The 16,169-nt window shown below is 41.7% G+C and overlaps 1 protein-coding gene across 2 annotated transcripts in view; it reads left to right on the top strand.

The window, feature by feature from the left end:
* Positions 1-16,169, top strand: part of LOC109899747 (glutamate receptor ionotropic, delta-1) — a 472,062-nt gene that overhangs the window by 371,219 nt on the left and 84,674 nt on the right. For both annotated transcript variants that reach the window (XM_031835660.1, XM_031835661.1), the window contains exons 6-8: positions 3,889-4,062; positions 7,622-7,783; positions 13,630-13,749. In XM_031835660.1, the coding sequence (XP_031691520.1) occupies positions 3,889-4,062; positions 7,622-7,783; positions 13,630-13,749 (456 nt within the window). The remainder of the gene's footprint in view (positions 1-3,888; positions 4,063-7,621; positions 7,784-13,629; positions 13,750-16,169) is intronic.

Here is a 16,169-nt window from a genome sequence, read left to right as displayed (position 1 = left end):
TACTTTAGAGCAGATTCATGCAGCATTAGTAAAGATGTGATCAGTATACGTGGATGATTTAGTTCCTGTTCTGTTTGTAAATACCCTGGTAGGTTGCCTGATAACCTATACCAGATTGCAGGCATTGGTTACAGCTTGAATCCTCTTTTTGAGTGGACAGCTTGATGACAACAGTCAATATTTATGTAATCCAGAACATATACCTCTCTGTTGATATCATATACATTACACACACATTGAGCATTTTACACATATAGTCCAAGTACTGACTTTTAGTACTCAGTGGTCTATAGCAACTTCGTACAAGAATGGGCTTTAGTTGAGGCAGATGAACCTGTAGCCATATTACTTCAACTCCATCTGACATGAGATCCTCTCTCAGCCTAATAGGAATATGACTCTAGGCATACATGGCAACTCCTCCTTCATTTGCATTTCTATATTTCCTATATATTCTATAGCCATAGCTACTACTGCATCATCAAATTAATTATCTAAGTGTGTTTCACCAATGGCCAGAATATGAATGTCTTCTGATGTTAGTAAGTTCTACATTTCATGAACCTTGTTTCTCAGGCTACATACTTTAACAGTATGGGCTATGGGCTATGTTCAGTACTTTTCTGGGTTGCTTGTTTGTGAGAGGCTGATCCAAGTTAGACATATTAGTGACATTTACATTTGAGGCTATGGTACTGAGGGAGCTGCCAACAGTGGGCTTCTTCCTAAGGCAGACCGTTTCAGTGCAAACAGTGTAATTAAATTCTATGGGCATATGATTATTGCTGACAATACCCTCGAAGTTAACAGTTAAACAAGCATAAATTAGGTTACTTACATTGACTTTACTTATTTCTCTGGGGTATAATACAATTTATATACCCTCTGTTGCTTATTATGACAGGGAGGACTGGAGTGCTACCAAACCCAGACTGTCAGTCTCTTAAAGGGATACTTCATGATTTTGGTTATGAGGCCCCTTATCAGATGAACTCGTGGATACCATTGTTATGTCTCTGTGTCCAGTATGAAGGAAGTTAAGAGGTAGTTTCGCGAGCCAAAGTTAACTAGCATTAGCACAATTACTGTAAGGCTATGGGTATCTGTTGCCAGCATGCTAGCAGATACCATAGAATTCCAGTCATTGCACTAACACTAGTTAGCAATTGCGCTGGTGATAGTTAGCAACTTCCTTCAAACTGCACGCAGAGACACAAAAATGGTATCCACGAGTTCATCTGACTCTGAATAAGTAGATAATGGGCCTCATTGCCAAAATCCAGAAATATCCCTTTAAGCAGTTTGCTATGTTGTTGGCGATAACCCTGGACCCTTCTCTTTTAAAGATGATGAAATATTGCCGCAACAGAATCTCCCATATGTGTTCAATTGGGTTGAGATCTGGTGACTGTCTCAGTGGTGACTGTCTCACCAGATCTCAACCCAATTTCACTCCTATGGGGGATTCCTTAGACAGCATTTCATCATCAACAAAACACCAAATTATGGAATTTCTCATGAACGAAGGGTGTTGCATCCCCCCAAAATTGTTCCAGAGACTTGTAGAATCTATGCCAAGGCACGTTGAAGCTGTTCTGTGGTGGCCCAAAGCCCTATTAAGAAACTTTATGTTGGTGTTTCCTTTATGTTGGCAGTTACCTGTATGTGTCTACTAGTCATAGCTGTACATAGTCTATCGGTAAATAGCCCACCCATTTTTTCCTACCTCATCCCCATACTGTTTTTATTTATTTACTTTTCTGCTCTTTTGCACACCAATATCTCTACCTGTACATGACCATCTGATCATTTATCACTCCAGTGTTAATCTGCAAAATTGTAATTATTCGCCTACCTCATGCCTTTTGCACACAATGTATATAGACTCCCCTTTTTTTTCTCTACTGTGTTATTGACTTGTTAATTGTTTACTCCATGTGTAACTCTGTGTTCACACTGCTATGCTTTATCTTGGCCAGGTCGCAGTTGCAAATGAGAACTTGTTCTCAACTAGCCTACCTGGTTAAATAAAGGTGAAATAAAAAAAATAAAAAGTCAGAGCTAGCAGATTAGCAATGGTAGAGGCAAGTGATAGTGTGTGCTGTTGGGGGGAGGGAGGGAGGGAGGGTAAGATGGCTAGATAAGAGTACAGTACCTCCCAGTCCTTCTCCAAGTCGCAGAGCTTCTCAGCATACATGTCTAAAGCTTAAAAAAGTGTTTTAACTCCTAATTAAATCTCTATGGTGATCACCAGGATTTCTTGATTTATATATCATGATAGATTAATAACGTTGACTGAGCGGCATATTGAGGATAATTTAGCTGTCAGACAGGCTTGATTTGGTTAATGTATTTAGAGGATGTGTGCAATTGAAATACATATTTTTGGTTTCCATGCTTAAGTAGGTCACCTCAGGGCAGCAATAGGAGCTTTGGTAGTGTTTTCCTCCCAAAGTGTATGTCCACACTGAATGCATAAACAGCTGATCTCCTGAACACATTCATTCAATCTGATATACAGCTCTGTAATGATGGCTTTGACCTGCACTGAAATTGTATTATACAGTAATACACAGTCCAGAATGTTAGTCACACACTGTGTTAGAGTGCCACCAGACTAATCAACAAACTCAAAGGGTACCCCACCAACGTTCTTCCCCTGCATACCAAAACGTGTTCTCTCCACATTAAAATATGAAGACCTAGCACTTAATGCTCTGTGCTTTTCTTTCAAACTACTCACCTGTGGTCATTTATGTCTTGTTAGCAAAATGGCTCCATCAAGGTCACTGCAGGGTCAAGTGATGTCACAGCAGTCATCTGTGGTGGAACGTTCTAACAGGCCAAGACAGGAAGGACAATCCTGGAAGTGAGGTCATAACTAAATGAATCCTACAGCATATTCCACCTGGTTAATGCACAACAGCACCTCATGAATATCCATTATTTACAGTTGACTGGCTGTTTGTATGACTCATAGTGTAGTGTTTCTGCTGTATAAAAATGGAGGTGCCTCTTTCTAAAAGCAGTAAAGCACACACCTACTGAATTATCCATGAGGTGTGGTGCTTGTTGCATAACAGTTATGTATTTCTAAAAGGAATTGATAAGTTTGGACAGTGAGATAAATAGGGCGAAAGGGCCAAAGAGAGTGAGATAAATCAACACAAAGGGAAAATGAAGTAGAGGGAGAAAGCGAGACAGATAGACAGCTAACGAGAAACATAGGCAGGGAGATGGAACGTCTGATAGAGAAAAACAAACTTGGACAGATCGAAAGAGAGAGACAGAGAGATAGATAAACACAGATAAGTTTGACCCGTCAGTTGTCTCATTACTGTGGTGTTTGATCCGAGTGCTGGTTGTCTGTCACATCAACATTGACCTCTGTCCTGCTCCTGAGTCAGACCAGCAGCTCTAGGTCTCATCGCTATTGATCTGACCCTTCACAGGTCACCCCCTGTCTGACCCTGAACGCATTCCTCTCATCCATCACCCTTGCCTGCACACATGAGTAGGGAGGTTCCTATCCACAACCTTATGGTGTACGTTCTGGGATTCTAAGAAATTGAAGGAGAGTTTTTACTTTGTCAATTTTCCTAAGGAACTGATAGATATCGGACATTAGTGATGATCCCCCAATCCATTTTCAGCTGAAAATTAATTGAAATCCTGACCTTGAGAAGAGTGTTTATTGCATGTATTTCTTAATGTGTATATTGATTAATCATACTTCGTTGTCACACAAACTGTACCTAGTCCTATAATTCCTATGTGAATCCACAGCTTAAGACAAGTTCATAGTGGGAATTTACAAAGCAATTCTTAGATTTATTTTATGGTTTGACCATGAACCCTCCCACCCCACCTTCTCTTTTTTTGTCGCAGGAGGTGAGTGACACAGAAATCATGGAGCTGGTCCACAGTTCGTTGGGCCGGATGACCGTCATACGGCAGATCTTCCCTCTGTGGAGAGACACCAACATCCGCTGCATGAGGAACAACCACCGCATCTCCTCTCTGCTCTGTGACCCCCAGGAGGGCTACCTGCAGTCCCTGGAGGTCAGTGTGAAGGATAGGACTTTATTACTCTATTTGACCATCAGCCCCGTCACCACCCTGTCATCACCGTAAACACTGTATCCACACCATCACAGAACGCTTTCTCATTCACCCAACATCACCCCATATATTGACAAGACATGACCATAACCATGACAAAAGCATTTCTGAAGGTTGGCGAGAGCGATTTGCCTGTCAGCGCTGTCACAACATTGAACATCATCATCATTCTAACACTGTCATTTCCTTCACACATCCCTCCAATGTTAAACACCTCAGTCTGTCATCACTATTCTGACACAGGAACACAGATTTCTAATGTTAGATGTGACTTACTATTCCAACTCCATAGCTAGCATAGAACACTGTTCAGGACAGATGGTAAAATCATGTGGTATTATTTTAGACTTTATCTCTCAATTATTAATGTGAAAAAAGGTGAAGCACTGGCTAATGCCAAGTATTTGTAAGAGAGAAAAAAAGCACAGGCAAGTGCTTTTCTTTTCTGATTTAGACGTGTTACCTGTGCTAGGTAAAGCACTGGCCACTTATCTATCCCCTTTCAAATCATGATCATGATACGTTAGTACACCAGACCCTTCTTTCTTAGGATTCATCAAGTGATGCATAAAGCCTTAAGTACACCAGCCAGACCATCATAAAGCTTTAGAGAAAACAAATGCTTTAGGTGTTGTATGTGGGCATTTCCTTCTCTTCATGGTGATGTATCCTAAATAGGTATACAAATGTATAAAAATGCAATATCCTTCTTTAAATATTTGTGTATAATTCTAAACACGGGTTATTTTTATATGGAGTAGAGTTCAGTAGAGTCCACACTAGTGTGCTCTACTGTGTACTGTACCGAACTCTACTGTACTGTACAGTACTCTACTAGACTATGCTTTTCTTTACTGTACTGTATTTTACTGTGCTGTACTGTACTGAACTATACTCTACTTTTCTTTACTGAGCCGTACTTAACTATACTGTCCTGTACAAACTTTTGAACCCAACTGTGGTTTGTTACTACTATGATTTCCCATTGTACCCAATTTAATTGCAGAAATTCCATTACCGATCTTTCTGAAAATTTTGTTAACGATTTGGTAATGGAATTTCAAGTTTTAACCACTTAATAATTCATAAACAAAATTGATATCAGTAAAAACACTATACCTAATTGATAGGTCTACCTTTTAAGTTCTGTGAACTTTCATTATCCTCCCTCCTTATGAGGGAGAAACATTATAAAATAACTTAAGGATATGTGGGTTTTTGGTAATGGAATTTCAAGGCCCAAGGCAAAGTTTCTTAAACCTACAGAAGACAGAAAAATGTATCCAAAACTAAATATACAGTGCCTTCAGAAAGTCTTCACACACCTTGACTTTTCCCAATTAATTAAAAATTAAAAGCTGAAATGTTTTGAGTCAATAAGTATTCAAACACTTTGTTATGGAAAGCCTAAATACATTCAGGAGTAAAAAAGGCTTAACAAGTGACATAATAAGTTGCATGGACTCATTCTGTGTGCAATAATCGTGTTTAACATGAGTTTTTGAATGACTACTTCTCTGTACCCTACACATACAATTATCTGTAAGATCCCTCAGTCAAACAGTGAATTTCAAACAAAGATTCAACCACAAAGACCAGGGCTGTTTTTCAATGCCTTGTGAAGAAGGGCACGTATTGGTAGATGGTAAAAAAGAAAAACCATACATTAAATAACCCTTTGAGCAGGGTTTCCCAACTGGCGGGCCGAGTGGTTTTATTTGCCCCCTCCAGGTTCTCTGATACAATACTTTAAAAACACCAGGAAATTAGCTCCAAGTGATTTCCACCATTATCGGGAGTCTCATAATTCACCTTTCAGCAGGACGTAAACCTAAATGAAAAGGCCAAATGTATGCTGGAGTTGCTTACCAAGATGACATTGAATGTTCCTGAGTGACCTACTTAGTCTTGACTTAAATAGGCATGAAAATGTACTGCAAAACATGAAAATGGCTGTCTAGCGATGATGAACAACTTGACAGAGCTTGAAGAATTGTAAAAATAATCATGTGCAAATATTGTACAATCCAGGTATGGAAGGTTCTTAGAGACATATCTAAAAAGACTCACAGCTGTAATCAATGCCCAAGGTGATTCTAACATGTATTGACTCAGGGTTGTGAATGAATACTTATGATATTTTATATGATATATTATTTCATTTTCAAAACATTTGCAACATTTGCAACATTTTCACTTTGTCATTATGGGGTATTATGTGTAGATGGGTGAGAAAAAAAAAAGATTTAATCCATTTTGAATTCAGGCTGTAACACAATTAAATGTGGAATAAGTCAAGGGTTATGAATACTTTCTGAAGGCACTGTAAGTGTTGATATTATTTGTCAGGAGTCTTTACTTTCACATTATTGTGTTTCTAGTAGATGTTTTCTAAGACCCATTTTCCATCTGTTTGACCAGAAATCAAAGCCTTTGCTTATTCCACGTTTTTAGGATGGAAAATGGTTGAAAATATATATATATGCCTTCATTTAACAAATATATAGATGTGGCTTTCTTTTGACACCCAATTTGACATGCCCTTATGAACGTCACATGTTGTTGCTCATGGGTCCTTTTATATGGAAATTACCTAGTGTGTTTGTGTTTTAGCTAACTTAAAAAAAATGGATTCATTTTGTAAACTCGATTTACCACCGTCACATTCATTTCAACTCAACAAGTGTGTTTTCCTCTATACCCAATATGACCATGTGGATTGAATGTCCAATTGAATCCTCCATGAAATGAGGAAAACAATAATTGTACATGTATTGATCTCATGGTGAACCATGATAGAATACAGGAACAGAGATCTGAGGAATGGTGTCCTTCAGCAAATATTTCTCCTTGTGTCATTGCTGTACCCTGCCATTCATACATGCCTTTGTTGGTCTATATCGAAAGCACACTTTGGACGTAGGCAATCCATTGTGCCTATTTTTATTCCAAATGAAAATGCCAGGGAATGTGTTTGGGCTTCTCTTTCTCCAGTGGTCCTTCAATAAATCACAATCACAGTTTCCTACAGACAAGTTGGAAAATATATACCGTGGGTGTAATTGTGAGTAATGCTCTGTGGCATTTCAACAGACATGTCTTTTTCTATCATTAGAAAACTTGAGGTTATCTTTCATATCTCTCGTATGTAACTTAAAAGTGGTCATTGCAGTGTCAGACTGGGTGTTTACTGCTCCCCAGGTGTCAACCACTATGGGTCTGTTTCTCCCTTTCATTCTGTGGAAATGCTTATTCCCTACTGAGCCATTTATTTCCCCTGAACCTCACAGGGGCAGAGGCAGAGAGGAACCGCTTTTGTGTTGGTCTTGTAAACTTTCACAAGGTTCAACAATTGATTTAGAGCATCTCGTTTTAGCTCCAACAGTTTTGGGGAGTTTTCCCCTGCCAGATCTCAAACTAGTTCATGACCTGCATGACGCTGCTGATTCTGCTCAAAACCTTTTTATAGAAAATGTTTTATTGTGTTGTTTCTTCCCAGGTCTCCAACTTGTACCTGTATGACAGTGTGCTGATGCTGGCCAACGCCTTCTACAGTAAGCTGGAGGACAGAAAGTGGCATAGCATGGCTAGTCTGAACTGCATGAGGAAGTCCACCAAGCCCTGGAATGGAGGCTGGTCTATGCTGGACACCATCCAGAAGGTAGGACACAGACTAACTCATGTGGTGTCTTAATGGATTCCTTGCATTTTTTTCACATGTACCTCAATTCTTTGAATACAGATGTACAAGGAGATTTAGTATTTTGTGTTTAGATTCAAGTTTTATTTGTCGTACGTGCAGGATTCACATGGTATACACCGTCAAACTAAATGTTTCCATGCAGTCTCCTTGGCGTGCCAATTTTCTTCAGCTGCCTTAGGAAGTAGAGATGCTGTTGGGCCCTCTTGACAAGAGTGGTGGGGTTGTTGGTCCATGTCAAGTGCTCGGTGATGTGGGCGCTGAGGAGCTTAAAACTGCTGACTAATGCAGTCCCTTTGATGTGGATCAGTGGGATGTTCCTTCCTCTGCTTCCTGAAGACAACAATCAGCTTTCAGGGCTCCTGAGTGGCGCAGTGGTCTAAGGCACTGCATCACAGTGTTAGAGGCATCACTACATCACTGACCCTGGTTCGATCCCAGGCTGTATCACAACTGGCCATGATCGGGAGTCCCATAGAGCGGCCCGCAATTGGCCCTTCGTCGTACTGGTTAGGGTTTGGAATAGGCAAGTCCGTTAAGAACAAATGCTTATTTAAATAAAGGTTAAATAAAAATGTAAATCCTTTGTTTTGCTGACATTGAGGGAAAGGTTGTTGTCTTGGCACCACAATGCCACTTCACTTACCTCCTTCCTATAGGCTGACTTGTCATTTTTGGTTATCAGGCCTACAACCGTGGTATCATCAGCCAACTTGACGATGCAGTTGGTGTCGTGCAAAGCCACGCAGTCATGGGTGAACATATGGAATACAGCAGACGGCTGAGAACACACCCCTGGGGGGCCCCTGTGTTAACAGTCAGGGTTGAGGAGGTGTTGTTGCCAATCCTCACAGCCTGTGGTCTTCCCTTCTGGCCGATAGTAATTTGGGCATGTCACCTTGTTTTTCTTGGGCACTGGGAGGATGGTGGTCTCCTGGGACAGAGAAATGTTGAAGATGTCAGAGAAAACGCCCGCCAGCTAGTCAGCACACACTCTGTGGACCTTTGCCAGGGATGGCATCTGGACTGGTGTCTTTATGAGTTTTCACTCTCTTGAAAGTTTTCCTCACATCAGCCTTGTATAGCGAATGCACCTGGTCGTCCAGAGCACAGAGTATCTTCCTGGATACCTCGAAGCGAGCATAGAATGTGTTAAACTCGTCTGGGAAGGAGGCTTAGGTGGGCACCACACAGCTGGATTTGCCTTTGTTGTCCATTATTGTCTATAGTCCTTGCCGCATGCGTCACGAATATGAGTTGTCAAACATCAATACAAGTTTGCTCCGCACACCACTGAGTAATTGAGGTTTGTTCTGTTGACATTGAATTCTGCAGTACGTGATCACCGAATGGTACGGATATCTCCGTTCATCAACGGTTTTTGGTTGGGGTTTGTCCGTATTGTTATTGTGGGTACAACATCATCAACATATTTCCTAATAAAGCCTGTGACTGACGATGTATATTCTTCAATGTTGATGTATGAGCCTACATGGTAGATGAATCTTTGAACATATTTCAATCAGTATTCTCAAAACAATCTTGCAGCATTTGGTCTGCCTCCTCTGTCCAACGACTCACTATTCTCTGTGTTGGTGTCTCCCTGTTGAGGAACAGGGAGATGTGATCTGATGGTCCAGCAGGTTGTTTCTTCTTGTGGGGCAGGATACATTTTGGTGATAATTGCTTGGTTAAAATCACCCACGACAATAAAGACTGCTTCCGGGTGAGAGGATTCTTGCTGGCTAATTATCTTGTACAGTGACTTACAGGAGCAATTGCGATATGCCTTGCTCAATGGCACATCAACAGATTTTTCACCAAGTCGGCGCAGGGATGCTGGCCCAACGCTCTTAACCGCTATGCTACCGACCGCCCCAAATCACGTGAACAGGAGCTTGAGATGTTTTCAATCTCAGTGCACCGGGTATTGTTGATGAGGAAACACACCCCTCCCTCCTACTCTTACCAGAAGCTGCCTTTCGATCCATATGGAAAATGGAAAAGCCATCTGGTTGAGTTGAGTATATCGTCCGTAAGCCATGTCTCTGTAAAAAACAAAGCCACAGAATTCCCTGATGTCCCTCTAAGATTGAGGCCTTCCTCTGAGTTCATAAAAAAAATCCAGCGATTTCACATTTTAGCCTTCAGGATACTAGGAAGAGGAGGCCGTATAGCACATCTTTTCAGCCTAGCTTGGAGTCCCCCTTTCCTTTCTCGGCTTCATTCACCAGCATCTTGGTTTATCCAAATTGATTTATCCAAATTAACAAATTAGAACAAAATGTACTTGATTGCCTAAATGTATAGACTGTGATTAAACCCTTCATGAAATTAATCATTTAGAAATTGACAAGTGTTTTTATTAAAAATATTGAAAGGAAAAAGGACCTATTGTATGACTAATTGTTTTCTTATGAAGTCATGATGACACTGCCTAGTTGACTAGTCATGATTTCACTCTACTGCTCACCATTCCCTGAGAAACCAGATGATTTTGAAATGTTTTACGTACTTTGCACATCATCTAATGGACATCACTTTGCACCAGGCACCTGCACGGATAGGGCTTTACCTGTGCAGAGCACATGCCCCTTTGCCCTTCCACTCTCCCAAGTGCCCTTTTTGGTGGTGGTATAGTTTCCCACAAAAAAAAAATGGTATGCATTTTGTATCATGGTTGTTCGGAATCCACTACCAGCTAGTCGTTGTCAAGTTCGCCATCCCCCTCCCCGTCCATTGGTTGCGTCTGATGATCTTCCATGTACTGAGCTTGTGCGTGCCTGGTTGCGACTTTTTCCCAGTCTGCCCTGTATGGTGGTGTCCAAACAGGCTTGAGAGATGCTGTCACCGGTCGAGTCTGTGTAGCTAGCTACCTAGTTTAAATATCAACAGTACTGCCACAGCAGCATAACATTTGATTAACACTTGATAACACTTGATTTAGCCTACATCATCATCAATATTCAGTCTAGTTGGCTGATATGTACAGCAGAGAGAGGCAGAAATACATAGAGAGTAAAGGACTTCACGAGTCCATTCCGAAATGGATTTGGGGCTTTCCCACCTGAACCCGATATGCATAAATAAATAAAAAATTATCATTTCGAGACGCGTTCCTGAACGGACCCGAGGACAACTAGACCCGTTCTGTATAGACCTGGTCCGGACCCAGACAAGATGTGATCTGAATCAGGGAAGCAGCTACTTTATTTTTGGGTATTCGGGTACAGATGGATCCGTGAAGACCTGTAATAGAGAGATAAATCACAATCAATAAAATATATTGAGCTAATTTACTAGCAGATTTACTAGCAAAAAAAAACGTTTTTCATTTTGAGTGCCTGCCCCCTTGAAGGTCTGTGCACAGCCCTGCTTTGCACCCCTTTTTCTACAGTAGATGTTCTTATCAGCACATGTTCCTGTCGTTGACTTAAAATCAATGGTCTGTATAGAAATTGAGCTGGTAAGCTTCGTGGTCCAGCTAGTTGGACCATACAGTGCATTCAGAAACCATTCAGTGCATTTTGCTCATTTATAAAATATAGAAAACTCGAATATTGCATTTCCTTAAGTATTCAGACCCTTTATTCAGTTTGTTGAGGCACCTTTGGCAGCGATTACAGCCTTGAGTCTTCTTGGGTATGACGCCACAAGCTTGGCACACCTGTATTTGGGGAGTGTCTCCCATTCTTCTCTGCAGATCCTCTCAAGCTCTGTCAGATTCAATGGGGAGCATCGCTGCAAAGCTATTTTCAGGTCTCTCCAGAGATGTTCGATCAGGTTCAAGTCCAGGTTCTGGCTGGGCCACTCAAGGACATTCGGAGACTTGTCCCGAAGCCACTCATGCATTGTCATGGATATGTGCTTAGGTTCGTTGTCCTGTTGGAAGGTGAAACTTCACCCCAGTCTGAGGTCCTAAACGCTCTGGAATAGGTTTTCATCAAGGATCTCTCTGTACTCCGTTCATCTTTCCCTCGATCCTGACTAGTAACTCAGTCCCTACTGCTGAAAAACATCCCACAGCATGATGCTGCCACCACGATGCATCACCGTAGGGGTGGTGCAAGATTTCCTCCAGACGTGATGCTTGGCATTCAGGCCAAAGAGCTCAATCTTGGTTTCTAAGAGTCTTTTAGGTGCCTTTTGGCAAACTCCAAGCAGGCTGTCATGTGTCTTTTACTGAGGAGTGGCTTCCGTCTAGCCACTCTACCATAACAGCCTTTTTGCAGGAGTGCTGCAGAGATGGTTGTCCTTCTGGAACGTTCTCACATCTCCACAGAGGAACTCTGGTGCTCTGTCAGAGTGATCATCAGGTTCTTGGTCACCTCCCTGACCAAGGCCCTTCTCCCCCGATTGCTCAGTTTGGCCAGCTCTAGGAAGAGTCTTGCTGGTTCCAAACGTATTCCATATAAAAATGGAGGCCACTGGGTTGTTGGGGACCTTCAGTACTGCAGACATTTTTTGGTACTCTTCCCCAGATCTGTGCCTCGACACAATCCTGTCTCAGAGCTCTACGAACAATTCATTCGACCTCATGGCTTAGTTTTTGCAATGACATTCACTGTCAGCTGTGGGACCTTATTTTGACAAGTGTGTGTCTTTCCAAATCAAGTCCAATTAATTTACTTTACCACAGGACTCCAATATAGTTGTAGAAACATCTCAAGGGGGATCAATGGAAACAGGATGCACCTGAGCTCAATTTCGAGTCTCATAGCAAAGGGTCTGAATGCTTATGTGCGTAAGGTTCTGTTTTTATATTCGCAAACATTTCTAAAAATCTGTTTTCGCTCTTTCATTATGGGGTGTTGTGGGTAGATTGTTGAGGATAATTTTTTTATTGTATCACTTTTAGTATAAGGCTGTAACGTAAAACAATTTGGAAAAGTAAAGGGGTCTGAACACTTTCCGAATGCACTGTATAAGCCATATAGTATGAGTTTATAAAGTATCCTTTCCATATCACCTCATATAGATGCATCAGCATTTGGATGCATTTGTACTCCGTTGGCACTCAAGCGTAGGTTGTGTTGTAGAGTACTTATTTAAAATGTGGACACAGACATGTTCAGCAATCAACTTAGATGATTGCTGAACATGTTATAGACCACTCAAAGCATATTGGAGATTTGAGCTTTCCTCAGTTCCTGCCTTTTAAGGAGTTTTTCCTAGCCACTGTGCATCTGCCTCTGCATTGTTTGCTCTTTGGGGTTTTAGGCGCAGGTTGACATTTATTTTGGTGAGTCTTGTCCTGAAGGCAGAACTGAGCGATTTCCCCTTAGATAGGCCAGATGCAAAGTCAAAATTGACTACATTGTAAAAATGTATTAAAACAAAAATATGCTTTTTGGTCTTAATTTAGCATTAAGGTTAGGCTTTGAGCCAGTAACCGAAAGGTTGCTGGATCGAATCCCCGTGATGACACGTTAAAAATCTGTCAATCTGCCCCTGAACAAACCCACTGTTCCCCGGTAGGCCTTCATTGGAAATAAGAATTGAATCTTAACTGACTTGCGTAGTTAAATAAAGGTTACATAAAAAAATACTAAAATAGTGGTGTGGTTAAGGTTAGGTTTAAAAACTGATTTATGACTTTGTGTCTGTGCCAGCTAGTAACCACTCTGCAGAGCTGCCTCCAGAACAAGAATTATATAAAAAAAACACTAACCTGCATTTTGTTTTATGCTGTGTATCTGTCCAGCACTTTGGGACAACTGCTGATGTAAAAAGGGCTAAATAAAATGCATTTCATTGATTGATTAGACACCACTTAAAGTATCCTTGTTATTATGCTCTTGCCATAGAGACGGATCACCGGGTTAACAGGAATGATGGACTTCCGTGCCGAAGGTTCTAACTCCCACATCCAGTTTGAGATCCTGGGGACCAGCTACAGTGAGACGTTTGGGAAAGATGTCAAGCGGGTGAGTCAGTGTTGAACAACGCAAATGGACATCCTGTTTTATTCACAGCTTTTTTCTGATATTGATCAATTGTGTGTCACGGTATACCAGGAGTGGTGGGTTGGAATCAGGCGCAGAGAGCAGGGTTCAGGATATTGTGATTTATTCTCCGGCCAAAAATGGTCACGCCAACATACAGGGCGCATAGAACAGACCAGCCCAAACACAGGACCAAACAGTCCGGAGAATACACATCCAACAGAGTAACAAAAAAGAATCCCGCACAAAACAAGGGCGGGACAAACTACTATATATAGGGAAGCTAATTATACTAAAATACACACAGGTGAAACTAATAAGACAAAAACAACAGACAAACGAAAAAGGGATCGGTAGCGGCTAGTGACGACTACCGCCGAGCACCGCCCGAACAGGCAGGGGAGCCAACTTCGGCGGAAGTCGTGACATTGTGTTTCGGTACATGCAAGAACATATGCAATCATGGGCACAATGTGTATTCTAACTGTGTTTAGTAGTTCCAAAAACATCCAGTGATTTTGCAGAGTATTTACAGAAATACTCATCATAAATGTTGATGGAACTTCAGATAAATTCTCCTTAATGCAACCGCTGTGTCAGATTTAAAAAAAGCTTTACCGAAAAAGCAAAACCATGCAATAATCTGAGTACGGTGCTCAGAGACCAAAACAACCCAAACTGATATCCGCCATGTTGGAGTCAACAGAAGTCAGAAATAACATTATAAATATTCACTTATCTTTGATAATCTTCATCACAAATGTTTGTTTTGTTCGATAATGTCCATAATTTATGTCCAAATACCTCCTTTTGTTAGCGCGTTCAGTTCACAAGCCAAAATTCAGGATGCAGACAAAAAGTCAAAAAGTTCTGTTACAGTCCGTAGAAACATGTCAAACAAAGTATAGAATCAATCTTTAGGATATTTTTAACATAAATCTTCAATAATGTTCCAACCGGAGAATTCCTTTGTCTGTAGAAATGCAATGGAACAGAGCTCGCTCTCACGTGAACGAGCGTCACAAGCTCATGGCACTTTGCCAGAGCCCTGACTCATTCCCCTCTCATTCGCCCCACCTCACAGTAGAAGCATCAAACAAGGTTCTAAAGACTGTTGACATCTAGTGGAAGCCTTTGGAAGTGGAATATGACCAACATCCCACTGTATCTTCAATAGGGAATGAGATGAAAAATGACCAACCTCAGATTTCCAACTTCCTGGTTGGATTTTCTTCTCAGGTTTTTCCTGCCATATGAGTTATGTTATACTCACAGACATCATTCAAACAGTTTTAGAAACTTCAGAGTGTTTTCTATCCAGTGCTTTCTATCTATCCATATACTAATAATATGCATATATTAGCAACTGGGACTGAGTAGCAGGCAGTTTACTCTGGGCACCTTATTCATCCAAGCTACTCAATACTGCCCCCAGCCATAAGAAGTTAATAAGTACATTTGTACATGTGAGTACACACACTTACAAATACCTTAGTTGATGATTAATGTAGATCCTTATAAACCATTTACTAAACACTAGAATGGCCGGGCCTCGACAAATACAATAGCTGGGGTAGGCAAGAGGATGGTCGTGGACAGGCAAAAGGTCAAAACCAGTTCAGAGTTCCAGAGGTACAGAATTGAAGGCAGGCTCGAGGTCAGGGCAGGCCGAATGGTCAGGCAGGCGGGAATGGAGTCCATAAAAACAGGCAAAGGTCAAAACCGGGGAGACTACTAAAGAGAATAGAAAAGCAGGAGCACGTGGAAAATCCGCTGATTAACTTGAACATACAAGACGACCTGGTGCAGAGAGACAGGAAACACAGGGATAAATACACTGGGGAAAATAAGCAACATCAGGAGGGTGTGGAGACCTAGAAGGAGGGGATGGGCCTAGAAGCAGAAGACAGAGGACAGTGAGACAAGGGTTTAATCCTGGAAACAGGAAATGTAGGGTGAACACGGAGGGTACGGGGAAACAGCAGACAGGCAGCAGTGGGACTAATGACTCTAGAAATGGGGAAAGGACCAATGAAACGGGGAGGAAAGTTTTCGGGATTCGGAGGGGTAGGTTCCGAGTGGACCGCCATACCCTCAGCCCGACCCGATAGCGAGGAGCCAGAGTCGATTCCCTTGTCAACCGATACTTGGAGCTGGTCTTGAGAAGAGCCGCCCTAGGTCTTTTTCAGGTACGCCGACAGCGGTGGACAAACATCTGGGCTGAAGGTACGTTGACCTCAACATCTTGCTCTGGGAAGAGCGGGGGCTGATTCCCCATAGAGAATTTGATAGGGGATAGTCCAGTAACCGAGCAAGGGAGAATATTCCTGGCATATTCCACCCAGACTAGTTGCTGACTCCAGGTAGTGGGGTCACTGACAACCAGACACCAGAGTGCCGTC

Source organism: Oncorhynchus kisutch, linkage group LG11 (genome assembly GCF_002021735.2).
Source record: "Oncorhynchus kisutch isolate 150728-3 linkage group LG11, Okis_V2, whole genome shotgun sequence".
Taxonomy (NCBI): Eukaryota; Metazoa; Chordata; class Actinopteri; order Salmoniformes; family Salmonidae; genus Oncorhynchus; species Oncorhynchus kisutch.
This window is presented reverse-complemented; position numbering and strand designations above follow the sequence as displayed.